Below are 17111 nucleotides of genomic sequence, written 5' to 3'. Positions count from 1 at the left end.
GGAATGAAGGAGGAGGGCGCAGCCCAACCTGATTCACCCCATCTACACAGTGGCACATCAGTTTCCCTCTAACCGCCTTCATAGCAAGACAGCATTTCGGCCTCCTAGCCAAGAAGCTGGTTATTTTAGCACCTCCTGCCCATATTATGCCTTGGCATTCTGGTTTTCACTCAAGACCCATACTCCCTAGAGATCTCTCTTGGCTGAGATAAGGTTTTGTGTTTCATGTAAGAAACCTTTACTGTAGTTTGCTTGGCAGAGCAGATTCCTGTCTTGCTAAACTACACTAAACCATCATCCTTCTCTCAGTGTGGAAATCAACTCTCTTTAACAGTAGGTGTGATTCCCCCAGATAATGTAATTTTATTAGAATTTATTACAGTGAAAATGCAACCCTTCCAATTCCACATTTAGTGGATTGTTAAGAAAATTCTGACAAGAACTAAAACGTTCAAGACATACTTGGTGGAGAACAGTTGAACTAGACAGTCATCTGGATCAAATAAGTGTAATCTTTATTTTGAATGCCTACACACCTGTTGGCATGAAGATACAGCTGTTCTTTAAAACTAAGGTATATCTAAATAAACTTTTTATGAAAATTTACATCTTCTTCCACCACACAGATGTTCATTGAACTAAAATCAGTCTGTGATAATTTCTGCCATCTGTTAGTCCAACAAAGAAAGTCTGTTAAAAGACACACTGAGACAACAGCAGGCAACTGTGACTGCTCCCAAGATAGACCACTGATACAACTTACTCAGTACAGGTTGACCATCACTAATCCGGCAATCAGTAGTGGGAACAATTAGTAATGAGGCACAAATTTCAAATAGAGTAATTTCTAATTTTTGCAATTATAAATTTTCATCTCCAGAATCTGTCATTAACTAGGTATTATAATATTATTATATTTCTACATTGCTTGCATCAACAAACTGGTATTTTCTTTTTTATTATACTGAACTCTATTCAATATTAACAGTATTATACAAACATCAAGATTTCTTATTTACATCTCTTTTTCATGGATCTTTTAAAAGTTACTTTACTACATTGTTTCCAATTGTGTATATTCATCATCTGCAATTGTATTTTTGTATTATAATTTTTAATCAATCCTTTTTTTTTGGGAATCCATAATTACTTTATTACCATTATTAAGTTCAATTCTATTTTCTTCTACTTCTTAGCAAATGAATGTGGATACTTTATTTATTTGGGATCAGGATATTTTTCGTTATCTAGAAGTGTTTTTAAGTCGAAATATAACTTAAACTTGTATATTCCATGAAATTAATTTAGCTATTTTTTAATTAATATTATGAAGTTCGCGGGAATATTGGCTTATTATAGGTGGGGGCATTCCACCACCATAAAGGATCATATAAAAAATCAAGAATTCCTTACACTATTTTCTCTTGATTTCATCATAATCTCAGCTTGGAGGATTTATCTTTTAAACTTGAAAACAGTAGTAGATTTGTATTCTTTCATGACCCAGTAGTTTTGATATAAACAAGCTAGAAAGTACCCAGTTTTATTTATGAAGGTTTCATCCATACATACATGCACGATAATTTATAGTCATTAGCAGCTTCTAATAACTCAACTCAAAGCTACAACTGCAGTGGAAAAAGTTACTGTAGCAACATATTTTGACTCAATCTTTTCTCCACTGTGGTAAGGGTGGCCAAAATATATCAGTCCAATTGGCAGTACCTTAACGTGCATTTGTGAAACAAAACTACAGTAATTGTGTAAACATGATGGTTGAAAGCCAAAGCATCACTCCTACCAAGCTGATCCAAAACTGCAAAACAACAAACGTGGCTCAGTTGTTTGATTCCTTTTACGATTTCTCTCAAGAGTATAATCCTATTAAAAGAGCTGCCACAGAACTGGCACTTCTAAAACGGAGGTGTTCTGTGTTTGTCAATCGTCATCCAACAGAGGAACAAGACAAAAGAGCATCTCTTTTTTTTTTCTAAAGGAAGCAAGACAGAGCATGCCAATACAAGATTTCCGTCTGTTTCTCCCTAACCATTGTTGTCTTGATGGATATATCCAACTACTTGCAACAATTCCAATCATGTAGTCATAATGTTCCAAAAAATCTTCTGCGAAAATATGCCAATATTATATTATATATAAAATGACTCAATATATATCAAATCTAATTCCCTGAATCAATGGGATATATTAGTTATAGTAACAGATATATATATATATAGGATATAGTTATAATAGGGGAATAGACAAAACATGTGTGTATTATCACAAAGTATTACAAGATATCCTCCTTTCTTTAGTTGTTTATATAAACTAACAAGCTGTCTTTGTATATGTATATATGTACATTATTTATATCAGATATGATGTCATATATATTACTCCAATCATAATCCTTCCATCATATAGTATAAATATATATATATATCAATAAAACTGGAATAATACCTATCACAGCAAGTTTTACTGATTGTATATTCAAAATAGAATCAAAGAAAATCCAAAAACAAACCAACAGAAAACAGAGTACTATATTTAACAATGTATAAATATATAAATATATATTATGATATGCATATAAAAAAGCTATACCTGATTAACAGCTCTCCTAGGGCCCTAGATGGGATTAGACTTATTTTACATGGATAAGAACCATTTATATTTAAAGAAATGGGAATTTTCAATTATTCTTTGGACTCAACTCCCATTGGCCTGAGAAATGAATTTTATAATAAAGAAATAAATTTCAAAAAATATTTTACATATGGCCGAGAATGTTAAAACTCCATCCCAGCGATCTATTACTGTATATCTAAAATTATATCTATATCTAGTATCTATAAGATATATAAAATATAATATATATATATATATATTATATACAGAATATATGAAATCATTAAATGTTAGGTGACATATATATATTTCATATACCAATCATATATATATATATATATAAACTATATATATTTATATATGCTAGAGGGATGCCAAATTTTTTGGGTATGTCCAGATAAAAACTTGATAGCAAATAATAGGACCTTTTGAAAAACTAAATTTAATTTTAAAATGTCATTTCTGAGTCCAGCCCCATGTCAGCCGTTGAAATTCCATTATAACACGAATTTCTAGGTATAAAATGCTAGATATACCAGAGAAAAAAAGAGCTTTCAGGAATGCTGGGGTTACTACCCCCAGATCAGCCGTCTTCCACAATGGAGACGTCGGTATAACCAAGGATGAGTGAAAGATCACAACCACAGAGCCACACTCGAAAGACATCCCCATGTCAAAACCCCCAGAAAGAGCGGTGAGCCGTTCCAGCCCCCCACGCTCATCCACCCGCCAGTTCGGCGACACCAGCGCCACCTACACTCATTCCATTTTCTAGCATGTGATTTTCGTGACCCAGAATTTTGTTTTTGTTTTTGGGTGCCTTTTTTGGATTTTTTCATCTTTCAGCATGTCTTCAAGCAGCTTTAACATCTCCAAGTTAAGTACCATCTTATTGTGGGGTTTTTTGATGTTTTGGCTGTTTTGGTCCGTATTTTTATATTATATGTGATTGTTGTTATGACGCCACGGTGTCCCCTAGCCAGCCATGTCGATCGCGAGATTTACCCATCCAGCTTATTCTGTTAGGGGTTTCTCCTTGTCGTTATATTACTTATCATTTTTCCCCTGGTTCTCATCCTGGCGGTGTTTCCTGGGCGGGTTTTTATCGGTTTTTCTTTTATGTTTTATTGGCCTCATGTCGGGTTCCCTCTATTAGGGTGATTTTCCGCCCAGATTCTTCCTCCGGATGTGTTCCTTATGATTTTTAGTCTTTAATTTATTTTTTTTCTTGAAGATTGTGCTGGTGCTGTTCAATTATTTTATCCATTGTTTAAATTATGTGGGTGTAGCGTCAGCTCAGATTAACCGCTCCTCTAGACTAGGCTACGCACCTATTGAGCACAATTTTTGTTATGTATATTGTGTGATGGTTTTTATGGTGATAGGCTTATTTTTTCCTTGACCATCCCCTCTCCTCGTAGGTTAGGCGTGGGGTGGACCCTCAGGTTGAGGGAGTTTTTGTTGCTGTTTCTTCCAGGGTCGTTTTTGGGTGGCAGAGTGAGACCCTTTGTCCTCCCCCTTCCACGAAGGGAATAGAGTTCTTTGGATGTGTCTCCTCTAGGCTGTTATGGCTTTATCCTCCCCCTTTCTTTCGATCCCTGGTTGGTTCTCGGCACAAAATTTCTCTCCCTGTTATTTCCTCCCCTCCTTTCCTTGTCCTTCCATTTTCCTAGGCTATACTAGGCAGGTCCCTGATTAGGCTTTGACTAGGCAGGAGTTGGCGTGTTGAGGCCTTGTCGCTATCCCTTTACCCTTGGGGTAGGCTTGTCCTGCCATCGCAAGTTTAATTTACTTGGCGTGGTGTGGTGATTGCAGTTGAGCGGGTGAAGCATTTTCCCTTGTCTCCTGTTCTCTTTCTTGACTTAGCCTACCCTCATCCCTACCCCACCAACCCCCCCCCCTCCCCATCTCAGGCCAGCTCTTGCCTATTCTCGAGCGGGTGACGCTAGATGGCGTTTTCTCCGAGTTGGGGACTTCTCCATTTGGTGGAGGGATTCGCTCCCTCCCAGAGCAAGTCCCTAGCATCGCGCTGTGTTGGTGTTGGTGGTTAGTTCACTCTCCTAGGATCGAGCGTGTTCGAACACTACTATCCGCACTTCTTTCTCCGCTTGATTTGCCTTAGTTGGGTTGATTATTATACTTGCTCTTATTATATTTGGAATATGCGATGCATCTTGCCCTCCTTAGTTTCTCTGGCGGGAGGTCGAAGGCCCGGGAAGGGATGTATCCAGTATCCGGATAACGGATCCTCGGTTACCAGCATTTGCCCTTTATACCATCACTTGTTTAATTTTATTGTTTATATATCCACTTTAATAGCTGTGTTTATCTACACATATATTATTATATTTTCATTTATATGGTCTGGTGTCCTGCCCTGGGGTTCCGCCGTTTTTTTGCTGGCATCCCTTGTGGTAGGCCTTGTTGTCTCATTCTTTCATTCCCGGAGTATTCCGGTGGTCTGGAGGCAGCTTACCTTCCACTCTGTTTAATTTATGGTTTATTGGACCTAGTTTATGATAAGGTTTTTCTTCTCCGCCGGAAGTATTCCGGTTGTAGGTTGAAATACCCGGCCTTACCTACTTTAGGTTTCTTAGAGTGGTAGGTTCATGTACTTTTTACACTTACAGACTGTTCGCCAGAGGAGCCAGGGTGCACCGCTTCCTCCAGCAACCCTACGGGCACGTGGTGTGCCGGACCCACGCTGGTTGTGCGGTCCGGCTGACGATCTTATCGTTTGGCACCCTGATGGCTGTGAGGTTTGCTTCGCCTTGTGGTAGCATCCAGGACGAGTCGGTAAGATGACAGTCTTCCTCCGCTTTACGCTCCTCAGTTTAATATTGCTCATATTGTGGTTCATTGCTTTTTATTACAGTATGTTAGTCCTGATTGCTGGTTTTCTTCCAGGCGGACGAGTCCTCCAAGAAGTCAGCCTTGAATCTCTCCGGGCCTGGGTGGCTGGGTTCGGAAGGAATGTTCCGTCGGGAAGCCTTACGCCCTGACGCAAAGTTGCGGGACCTGCTTTACCCCGCGCACGGGTTGCTGCTGCCGTCCCAGCCAGAAGATCTTGCCACCCCATCATTCAGCAGATCCGGGACGCGACCCAGCCACCCCAAGAGGACATCTTATACACGAGGTTTCAGAGGACGCCGCCGCCTTGGACTTGGACCTGGAGCCTATGAACACGGAGCAGGACCAGGTGGTAGGTAGCGAGGTAGGTGAGGTTGTTGGGGCGGGCCCCCTATTTGACTCCCCATCATCCTCTGTATCTTCCTTTTCAGGTTTGGAAGTCTTCCATCTTGGGTGACAGGGCTCCATCAGCTGTCCCCAAGTTGAAGTTGAAGACTTCATGGAAGGCGAAGGGCTTTAAGTCCTCGTCTTCCAGAAAGCATCTCCCTTTCCCCCATCGAAGGCTAAGGTCTCAGCACCTGTAGCCTCCGGGAGCAAATCAGGAACCTCCGGCAAAGGCGCGAGTAAGAGGGCACCAAAACCAAGCCCTCCTCGCCAGCCTGCTTTTGACCCTGAGGCCTTCGTGAACCTCTTTTTAAAAGGTTCACAGGCGGAGGTCGAGTCAAGTTCAACAAAATATCGGAGAAGTTTAGCCAATTATGATAACATACTGGCGGGAATGGCTCTAAACCACCCCGGAGCCGAACCACAGTATGTGAGATCCCGACACAGCTGATCTCCCCCTTCGATGTCGGGAACCCTTGGCGTTTTGCCTCCGGGCCATCCAACACGAAGACACTTTGACAATTGAAGGTCTTGGCACGAGACGGTTGGAGGAGTTGAGTTTTTCCCCTCCCGATCTCCTGCCCCCTTACCCAGGCTTCGTTAAGAGGCTGACAGAGGAAGCCTGGATACGTTCAGACAAGGTCCCTAGGAGACAGTGATCTTTCGTCCCGAGGGACCAGGCTCAGTCTACTCTCCTGCGCACTCTGACGGAGTGGCAGGCAGAGAATACAAAGTTGACTCCTTTCAAGGGCAACTACACTATGTTTGCCCTGGGTGACAAGTTGCCCACTCCCTGCATTAACAAAGTGGCTCTGGCTACAGCCCGAGCTTGCTTTGAAGGTAATCCTTTGCCTCAATTGAGGGAAAGAGACCCCACATCCCTGGTATTCCCAGGAGGTGAGGAGTTTTGGATGGATGCCCTGTCCACCTTTACTGTGGGAAGTTGGATGCTCTCTGTGCTTCCTCACAGTTTAGTGAACAGCTCCTAAGCTCCGGAATCTTTGCTAAAGGCAGAGTTTGAGGCCCGAACTAGATTAGGCCGGTCCCTGAACTCCCTCTGCCTCACAGAAGCCACTGCTGTCTTCTGCGCAGAAGAGCCCTTTTTCCAGGTTCTGGCTAAGTCCCTGTTAGCTGGGTTTCAGTCAGACCTTTATGATTTCATGGTGGCTAGACTGGAGTGTAGGAAGTTCATCTTTGCTGAGGCTACCATCCGTCATGAGCCTAACAAGCTCATGAAGAGCTCTATCTGGGGCCCAACCTCTTCCCAGATGATGACGTTAGCCAGTGTGTTGAGCAAGGCTACTAGAGCCAACCAGAGTCTTCGCTCTCGTTGGGGTATTTCTGCCTACAAGTGGAAGACCCCAGAATCTAGCGGCCCCCAGACCAAGTCTGGTAAACGCTTCAGGAGGCATAAGAGACCCCACCATCAGGTGGTCGTCCAAGCTGTCCCGGTCTCGGCAGTGGCCCAGCCCTCCACCACCTCAAAGGGTCATCCCCAACAGTACGTGCTGGTCCAACCAGCCCAATCCCTTGCTGCACCCTCGTACGTTCCCTCACAGCATACAACCCCACCTATGAGGGCCGTGGGTTCTTTCACGGCCTTAACAGGAGCGCAAGGGGGAAGAGGTCGGGCCCCCACAGAGGAAAATCAAGCTCCACCCCAAGAGGAAAACCTGGACGTGGCAGAGGAAACAAACCTGCTTCCTCCCACTGAGACCAGTCAGGTAGGTGGTCGCCTTTACTGGTTCAGAGACCAGTGGTCCTTCAGTCCTTGGGCACACAGCATTGTGTCTAAAGGTCTGGGATGGAGCTGGATCAAGGACCCCCTCCTCCAATCAGGTTTTACCAGCCACCCTCCATCAGTCCTACAGGACTATGTGGCAGAACTGCTCAACAAACAAGCAATAAAGAAAGTAAGGCACTTCAAATTTCAAGGCAGGTTGTTCACTGTTCCCAAAAAAGACTCAGATCAGCAAAGAGTGATCCTGGATCTGTCGCGTCTAAATCTCTACATAAAATGCGACAAATTTCGCATGCTTATGGTAGCTCAGGTACGGACTCTACTTCGCGTGGAGCCGTCACCACCTCTATCGATCTTTCAGACACTTACTATCACGTCCTGGTTGCGCGGAACTTCTCTCAGTTCCTGGGTTTCAGACTCAGGAAACAAGCCTACTCCTTCAGGGTCATGCCCTTCGGTCTCAACATAGCCCCAGGATATTTACAAAGCTGGCGGAAACAGTAGTTCAACAGCTCCGGTCCCGAGGGATCTCCCTAGCAGCGTACCTGGACGATTGGATAATCTGGGCACCAACAGTCCTAGAGTGTCAGAAGGCTACGTCCATGGTCATCAACTTCCTGGAGTCGTTAGGGTTTTCAGCTGAACAGAGAGAAGTCCCGCCTGACTCCGGAGTCCCGGTTCCAGTGGCTGGGCCTCCAGTGGGATCTGTCTCTCACACGTTATCCCTCCCGCCTCCCAAGAGGAAGGAGATAGCATCTCTCACCAGAAAATTTCTGAGGGACAAAGCAGCATCCCGCCGATCCCAAGAGAGGTCCTGTCCCTCCCTTCAATTTGCCTCAGTGACGGACCTGCTCTTAAAAGCAAAATTAAAGGACATAAACAGAGTGTGGCGGAGTCGAGCCAATGTCAGGCTCAGAGACAAGGTCTCCTCCATCCCTCGAATTTTAAAAACAAGACTGCGGCCTTGGTCCACAGTCAGAGGCCTGTCCAAGTCAGTCCCGCTTCAGTTCCCCCCTCCGGCACTGGTGGTTCCACACAGACGCCTCATTAAGCAGCTGGGGAAGGTATTCACCAAAACAAAAGTACAAGGAACATGGTCCACAATGTTTCAACAGTTCCATATAAACACCCTGGAAGCTATGGCGGTCTTTCTAACCTAAAGAAAATCCGCCCCCCAGCCAGATTCATATCAGGCTGGTGTTGACAGCGCAGTGGTAGTTCATTGCATCAACAGGGGCGGCTCCAAATCAGGTCGAGTAAACCAGGTGATGGTAGCTATTTTCTCCCTGGCGAACAAGCACGGCTGGCATCTGTCAGCCACCCACCTAGCGGGGCGGAACGTGGTGGCGGATTCCCTGTCCAGAACCACTCCGTTGGAGACAGAGTGGTCCCTGGACGGAGAATCTTTCAAATGGATTTTGCCGGGTTCCGGGACTCCAAGTGGATCTGTTCGCGACGGAGAGCAACTTCAAGCTCCCCTGTTATGTGGCCCCAACCTGGACCCTCAGGCTTATGCCACGGACGCAATGACAATAGATTGGAACAATTGGGAGAAGATTTATCTGTTCCCTCCAATAAATTTGATGTTGAAAGTATTACACAAACTCAGGACATTCAAAGGTCAACAGCCCTGATAGCCCCTTATTGGCCGAAGAGCAATTGGTTCCCTCTGCTTCAGGAACTGGGATTGCGGAGTCATCGGATTCCCAAGCCCAGATTGACCCAAGTAGTACAAACCAAGACTGTGTCAGCTTCCTCAAAATTCAGAATGCCCTAGTTTTATGGACTTTATAAAGTTCGCTGCTCAAAAAGGAGCAAACATTGACCCTGTCAACACTCTGTTTTTAGAATCAGATAAAAGAGATTCTACTCTTAGACAATATGATTCAGCAGTCAAGAAATTAGCATCCTTTTGAAGGCATCTGAAGCTCAAAATTTGACTACTAATTTAGAGTTACCTTCTTTAGGTCATTGTTTGAGAAAAGGCCTTGCCCCGGCCACTATTACCACAGCTAAGTCAGCCTTGAAGAAGGTATTTTTGTATGGTTTAAAATTGACCTTACAGATTCTTACTTTTCATCCATCCCCAGAGCATGTGCTCGTCTGAGACCCGTATCACGCCCACATTCTGTTACGTGGTTTCTCAATGACGTTCTTAAGTTGGCATCTGAGATTGACAACTCACAATGCTCTTATATGGATCTGTTAAGGAAAACCTTATTTCTGATTAGCTTGGCTTCAGGTGCTAGAATTTCAGAGCTATCGGCTCTCACTAGAGGTGATGATTTTGTTAGTTTCCTTCCGTCCGGAGAAGTCCTCCTTTCTCCTGACCATAGATTTTTAGCTAAAAACGAAGACCCTCAAGACAGGTGGTCTCCTTGGAAGGTGGTGCCCCTTCCTCAAGACCAGTCTTTATGTCCAGTTTATACACTTAAATCTTACCTATTAAGAACTCCACAGTGTAAGTCGGGTCCTCTTTTTATCAGAGAGAAAGGTGGAACTCTTTCACTGAATGCTATAAGACAACAAATTCTGTATTTTATTAAACAGGCCAACCCAGATTCAGTCCCTAAGGTTCATGATATTCGAGCAGTAGCTACTTCCATTAATTATTTTCATAATATGGATTTCTCTGAACTTATCTAAATACACGGGTTGGAAATCACCCCTAGTGTTTAAACGCCATTATTTAAAATCACTCAAGCCCTAAAATTTTCTACAGTGGCTGTGGGAAGTGTCATCTCCCCACCTTAACCAATCATATTATCCTCTCCCTTCCCCCAGCCCGCCTGCCTCATTTACTTCTCTGCTGCCCTTCTGGTTGATCATGCCTCACTGCCTTGCTCCTCATAATTGATGTACCTTTTGTATCTTTCTTGGTGAAATTGTATTCTGACATGTTATGATTTTTTTTTGTTTAGGGGTACTGGGCTGTTTTTATTTTGCTCCATGTACCCCAGATATATGTATATGTACTGTATATTTTATTTTCCATTTGATTTGATCTCTTACGTGTTTAGCTTAAGTTTACGTGTGTATTTAAGATTGTATATGCCATTTAAGATTATATGCCATTTAACCTATGCAATTTTCGTATGCCATTATGCTTTAAGTAGTTTATATTTTTGGTTTTCTTCCCTCTTAAGGACTTCCCCCATTAATATTAAGTCTTTGATGTGCCTTAGGTTTAGTGTTCTTGATACATGTAAGAGATTCCCTGATTAAAACTTTTTCGTAATTTATGTTTTTTCTTCAGATTACCTTCTTTCCTCGTAGTTTGCAGCCTTGGCATGATTCTCTGTCACTATTTCACCGCTGACACGGGACTGGACTCAGAAAAGGGATTTTGACAAAGGAAAAATCTATTTCTGAGGAAGGTCCCGTGTCACCACCCGGGTGACCCTCCCTGACTCACCTAATGCTCCCCCTTTCTTGCACATGCCAAGTCTGGGGTTAGTGCTAGCATGGAATGAGGTAGGTGGCGCTGGTGTCGCCGAACTGGTGGGTGTTGGGCGTAGGGGCTGTAACGGCTCACCGCTCTGTTCTGGGGGTTTTGATAGGAGAGATCTTTCGAGTAAGTCTCCGTGGTAGTGATCTTTCACTCACCCTTCGTTATACCGACGTCTTCCCTGGAGAACACTCGATCTGGGGTAGTAACCCCAGCTTTCCTGAAAGCTCTTTTTCTCTGGTATATCTAGCATATTATACCTAGAAATTCGTGCTATAATGGAATTTCCTCACCGGGTGACATGGGACCTTCCTCAGAAATAGATTTTTCCTTTGTCAAAATCCCTTTTTTATTTCAAATTTCTCAAGGGCAGATGGAACACAATGAACAAAACAGAATTGACTCAGACTTAAAATCAATAGGAGTTTTTGACTGAAAAAATTAAGTGGTCCTGTATACTGGATGTTTTACCCACCTTCAAAACTAATCTGTCTGCAGCCTCTTACAAGTTAGTTTTGTAATTTGTAAAAATATACTCATACGGTAACATTTTACCTTTTAATGTAAGTAGCACATTCTATCAGTGGAGAAAGAGCAGTTCGTATGTGCCCAGGGGTTGTACTGGGCGTACAGAGTCCTTCCCTCATGATAAACTGTTGGCACCTCTGAAAATGATGAGATTGTTAAATGGTTACAATATTTCTTACCATGGTAACAATAATAAACTGTCTTCCACTATTGGAAGCACTGAGATTTACATGAACCTGGCCCCACTGGAGACAAGTATGTGCTACAAGGATTGTCAAAAAGGAACAGTATCGGGGTCTAGTCAGCAGAATAATCAACTAATACAAAGGGAATTTGAAATTAATAAAAAAAAAAAAAAAGTTGTGCATGCTAAAAATATAAATTTTGCATCAATTTGTATTTTCCCTAAAATACAAACCTGAGGTCTTTATTTTGGGGATTTTCTCCTGCGCTAGCTGGAAACCAGTTATGAAAAATTAAAACGTAATACGATCAAGGTATGGCGGAATAATACACAGCGTCATCCAATGGGGTCAGCGAGTGGGTGGAGCCTCATCTCGCTCACCCACAGGGATCCTGTGACACATCAGTGTTCTTCCAGCCCAGGGAAACTAAATGAAGGGTGGCTGAGGTGGGCCATTAATGTAAAGACCTCAGGTTTGTAAGTTAGGAAAAATACATATTGATTCAAAATTTGCGATCTGTTCCTATACGAATATAAACCCTTCAGTCTTTACACTGGGAGACTTACTTATCAATGGGAAAAAAAAGTAAGTTATAACCAATTGGAATTCCGGCTCACCTGGGCTCACTTCCTGGCCATTGTTGGACCACAGGAAGGAGTCAAATGCCTCTGACTGAAAGGAAAAATTTCCTTAATAGCCAGACATCCAGGCTTTCGACACAATGGGAACTCCATTCCACAATGTGCTGAGAAGGAGGGGAGGATTTGCATTTCCATGTTCTTGTCAAAAAGCCCAGCAAATTATCATTTTTATGAGACTAACACAATCTCTCTAAAACTCAAATACATAACATAGCATCAATAGTGTATTGTAGGAACACTTCTCTAGTGAACTCAGTGGATATAACTATATCTTTATGGAGAGAACTAGAATGAACGTAACAATGATGATGAAATAATCATACAAAATTACAACATATAAGAGATTGTGTTAGTCTCATAAAAATGATAACTTGCAAGGCTTTCCAACAAGAACATGGAAATGAAATGTGGGCATGGATGTCTGTTCACCTGTTGATGATTATTTTTCTTATTATTTTGGCCACTTAACATTCTTAATTCTCATAGGGCTTGCCCAAGGGGTTTGTTCTGTGTGTACAGTAGATACTAGATCTAGATTAATAAATTTCAACTTGAAAGTTTAACTATCAGACAGACTGAAAATGTTGAAGAATCTGATAATATTCCTTTCAAGTATTATTCAGCTATGGAAGCAATTATGTAATTTTTTCTCATATTGTTTTTTTCGTAAGCCTTGCTCCAGCTTTCACAGCTGATATATAAGAGCATATTCTCATAAAATTTATAGTATCAGAGACTTTTCTTTAACATACTTAAAAAATTCTTATGAATTTCTGAAGTAAATCATATTGGCCTTTTTTAACAATTGCAAAATTAAATTTCTTCAGTAAATCAAAAGCCAATGTCAGAAAAGCAGTACCCCACAGAAATGTTACCTATTTCACCAGTTAACTGCAACTGATTAGTGTTACTCATGAACTTATTTCTTTTTAATATAATCACTCTCATCTTGTCATTTGGGTCAACTACAACCATGAAAACAACTTGCCCTCGATAATAATGATAAAATGCTACAGTTTTGATTTTTAATAAAGCAAGCAAGAAAGTTCTCAACAAAAACTCCACTTTGCATACTGCACAAGATTACTACGACTATGCAACAGATAACTTACATGGCACCACTGAAAATTCATTGAAGGCACACCAGTCAAGAGATATAGGATATCCTGGCACAGCCGACTCCTCTCCACAACACATAATGGTTCAACTTGAGTGTTATCATGCATATGGCTCCAAACTTCCTGGTACATAACCCAAATGCTGAAATTATACACGGACATGTAATTAAAACTATACTATGCTTCAACTCCTCTGTCACTGAAAAATTAAATTCATTGACTTCTGCTCATGGCAACACTTTGGGGTGTACTGCCCACAGATTGAGGATGAGAAAAATGGTACAGGAGGGACATGAGAAGAATAACAAATGAATGCTTATGAGAGAGACAAGAGAAACAAATAAATGCAAAGAGAGAGAGAGAGAGAGAGAGAGAGAGAGAGAGAGAGAGAGAGAGAGAGAAGAGAGAGAGAGGAGAGAGAGAGAGAGAGAGATGAATAACAAATGAATGGAAAGGGACAGGGTGATCCCAATGGTGATCCCAATGTCTTAAAGCATTGTATTATAGGACCAGGGTTAGATTCTTTTCCTAACTGTTGATTACAGTAACTGATGAAATTCAACATTAAATAATACACCTTACCCTCTCACAAGTTAATGCTTGTTGAAAAGTGCATAATATTTTCTATTAGGCTGAGCTTTTCCTTATCACTTTTTATCTATCCTACGTTACTGTAACCTGGTTTATGGTACAATCAGCATACTGTAGAAAAACACATCTCCAAAAGTGCCTCAAATAATCAATTTTTTTATTTCCCTTACTTAGATTAACAAATTCTTTTCAAAGAAGTTAAGCTTTTGCTGTATTCAGAAAAAGAGAAGGGGGAATGCATTCCTTCACACAGGCCTATGTTGATTTTACCTCACTCCAGCCTTGCCCACTCATAATGTCTATCAACGTCAATAGAATACTGTAATAGACCATTACTCAAATAAATTACTGAACATGAGATAACGAAGAAATGTATTTAAAAAACTGTTAGAAATAAAGTGCTTCTTTCAGCATTACTGGGAAAGCATTCTGAATGCTTAGCTTCAATAGGCACATATAGGATGAGCACACTGATATTACATTCTGAATGCTTAGCTTCAATAGGCACATATAGGATAAGCACATTGATATTACATAATTTTTCATTTCAAATATGATATTTTAATGATAAAATAAAGTTTGTTCATACTTACCTGGCAGATATATATATAGCTGTATTCTCCGAAGTCCGACAGAATTTCAAAATTCGTGGCACACGCAGTGGCCGGGCAGGTGGTTAGTACCCATTCCCGCCGCTGGGAGGCGGGTATCAGGAACCATTCCCATTTTCTATTCAGATTTTCTAACGCCACTGACTCCTGAGGGGAGGAGGGAGGGCAATATGAATATATATATCTGTTAGGTAAGTATGAACAAACTTTATTTTATCATTAAAATATCATTTTGTTCATGAGACTTACCTGTCAGATATATATATAGCTGAATACCACCTTGGAGGGGGTAGAGACAGCCAAGAATTAGGAAAAAACCAATTATTGGTAAAATTATTTTGGTTCCTTATCTGATAGCGTAGCTGACTGAGTGGTTACTGTCACTCTAGTCTGCTTCTGCTTTATTAGAGACCCCAGCGAGGTAGTGACCTATATAGCTGGCGACTTCTAGATGATCTGTCAACGGGGCGTGACCACAATGTGACTAGATCATAGACCATACAAAGAGGACAAAAGAGCATTACTAACCACCTAACCAACACCTAAAGCGTTAGTTTGCAAAGGATTGGGAAGACTGCCTCCAGTAGTCGACCCAACAACCATAAAAACACAATTAAAAAGGGAATAGGATCAGAGTTACCCCTTGTCCCCAAGGTTGCTGAAGCAGCAATGTATGGTCCCAGCTAAAAGCAATTTTTCGTATGCTACCTAAACATCTTGCCAAGAGTGTGAGGCAAACACCGAATTGACTTCGCCAAAATGTGGCACTGAGAATGTCACTGAGTACCATATTTTTCTTGAACGCCATGGAGGTAGCAACTGCCCTCACCTCGTGAGCGTTAACTCTCAACAACTTGAAGTTGGAGTCGTCACAACTAGAGTATGCGTCCTTAATGACGTCCCTAATGAAGAATGCCAGTGCATTCTTCGACATAGGTTTAACTGGTTGCCTCACAGAACACCATAAATTATCCAAGGGACCACGAGTGTCCTGTGTTCTTTAAGGTAGTACTTGAGAACTCTAACTGGACATAGAACTCCCTCAGGTTCCTGTCCAATAAGGTCTGCTAAACCTTTAATTTCAAAGTGTCTAGGCCAAGGGTTAGAAGGCCTTTCATTCTTAGCCAAGAACTTAGGGCTTAAAGAATAGACAGCATTGTGTTCCTTGAAGCCCACATGACGGCCTCGAACTTCTCTCACTCTCTCTGCTGATCGCCAGAGCCATGAGGAATGCTGTTTTCGAGTAACATCCTTAAGAGATGCAGAGTGGAGAGGCTCAAAAGGACTAAACATCAAAAACTTGAGCATTACGTCCAAGTTCCAAGCAGGAGGAATTAGCTGAGGAACCTTGGACGTCTTGAAAGAGCTCGTAAGATCGTGGAGGTCCTTATTGTCAGACAAATCTAATCCTCTGTGTCTGAAAACAGTCGAAAGCATGCTCCGATAACACTTGATAGTCGGAACTGCTATACCGACTTTTTCTCTTAAGTAAAGGAGAAAATCCGCAACCTGGCTCACAGTGATAGAGGAAGAGGAAAAGCCCTTCTTTCTACACCAACCCTTGAAGGTTGCGCACTTCGCTAGATATATCCTGTTAGATGAAGAACTTCTGGCTCTAGCGATGGCCCATGCCACCTGGCCATAAAAGCCCTTCGCTCTGACCAATTTTCGATAGTCTGAAAGCAGTCAGGTTCAGAGCGGGAGATTCAAAGATATCTCGTGAAGTGGGTTTGTATGAGCAGGTCTGCTCTCATAGGAAGGGTCCTCGGAACGTCTACCAACCAGAAGAGAAACTCCGAGAACCAGTGGTTCAAGACCAAAACGTGGGGATGAGAGTCATCCTCGTCCCTTGTGAGGCCGCGAACTTGGCGCATGACTTCTCCCAGAATTTTGAACGGGGAAAAAGGCGTAAACATCTATTCCCGTCCAATCCCAGAGAAGAGCATCTATCGCAACTGCCCCAGGGTCGAGTACAGATGAGCTTTATAGAGGGAGCCTCGCTGTTCTTGAGGTCGTGAAAAGATCCACAAGATGGCGACCCCAAAATTTCCAAAAATCTTGGCAAACCTCCTGATGAAGGGTCCATTCCAGGCGGCAGGAGTTGATGGCGCCAACTGAGCAGGTCTGCTCGAACAATTTTGACCCCTGCAACAAAACTTGTGAGAATCGAAATGTTGCGAGCATAGGCTCAAAAAATAATCTCTCTTGCAAGGCTGAACAGGGAACAAGAGAGTGTTCCGCCACTGTCTTGAGGTAATCCGAGTGTTGTCCGAGTTTACTAGAACTACACGATTGCAAACTTGGACCTCGAAGAATTGGAGAGCTAAAAGATAGCCGCCAAATCTTTGATGTTGATGTGCCAGGACACCTGTTCCTCTCTCCA

General features: G+C 42.3%; 1 protein-coding gene across 3 annotated transcripts in view; it reads right to left on the bottom strand.

Moving 5' to 3' along the window:
• The window catches only part of LOC136851274 (gamma-tubulin complex component 6-like), a 366897-nt gene that overhangs the window by 299218 nt on the left and 50568 nt on the right, over positions 1-17111 (bottom strand). For all 3 annotated transcript variants that reach the window (XM_067125258.1, XM_067125257.1, XM_067125259.1), the window contains exons 8-9: positions 13521-13668; positions 11610-11719 (exon numbers count right to left, since the gene is read on the bottom strand). In XM_067125258.1, the coding sequence (XP_066981359.1) occupies positions 11610-11719; positions 13521-13668 (258 nt within the window). The remainder of the gene's footprint in view (positions 1-11609; positions 11720-13520; positions 13669-17111) is intronic.

This window comes from Macrobrachium rosenbergii, chromosome 23 (assembly GCF_040412425.1).
Source record: "Macrobrachium rosenbergii isolate ZJJX-2024 chromosome 23, ASM4041242v1, whole genome shotgun sequence".
Lineage (NCBI taxonomy): Eukaryota > Metazoa > Arthropoda > Malacostraca > Decapoda > Palaemonidae > Macrobrachium > Macrobrachium rosenbergii.
The sequence above is the reverse complement of the archived record's forward strand: the minus strand, read 5'-3'. Positions and strand labels throughout refer to the sequence as shown.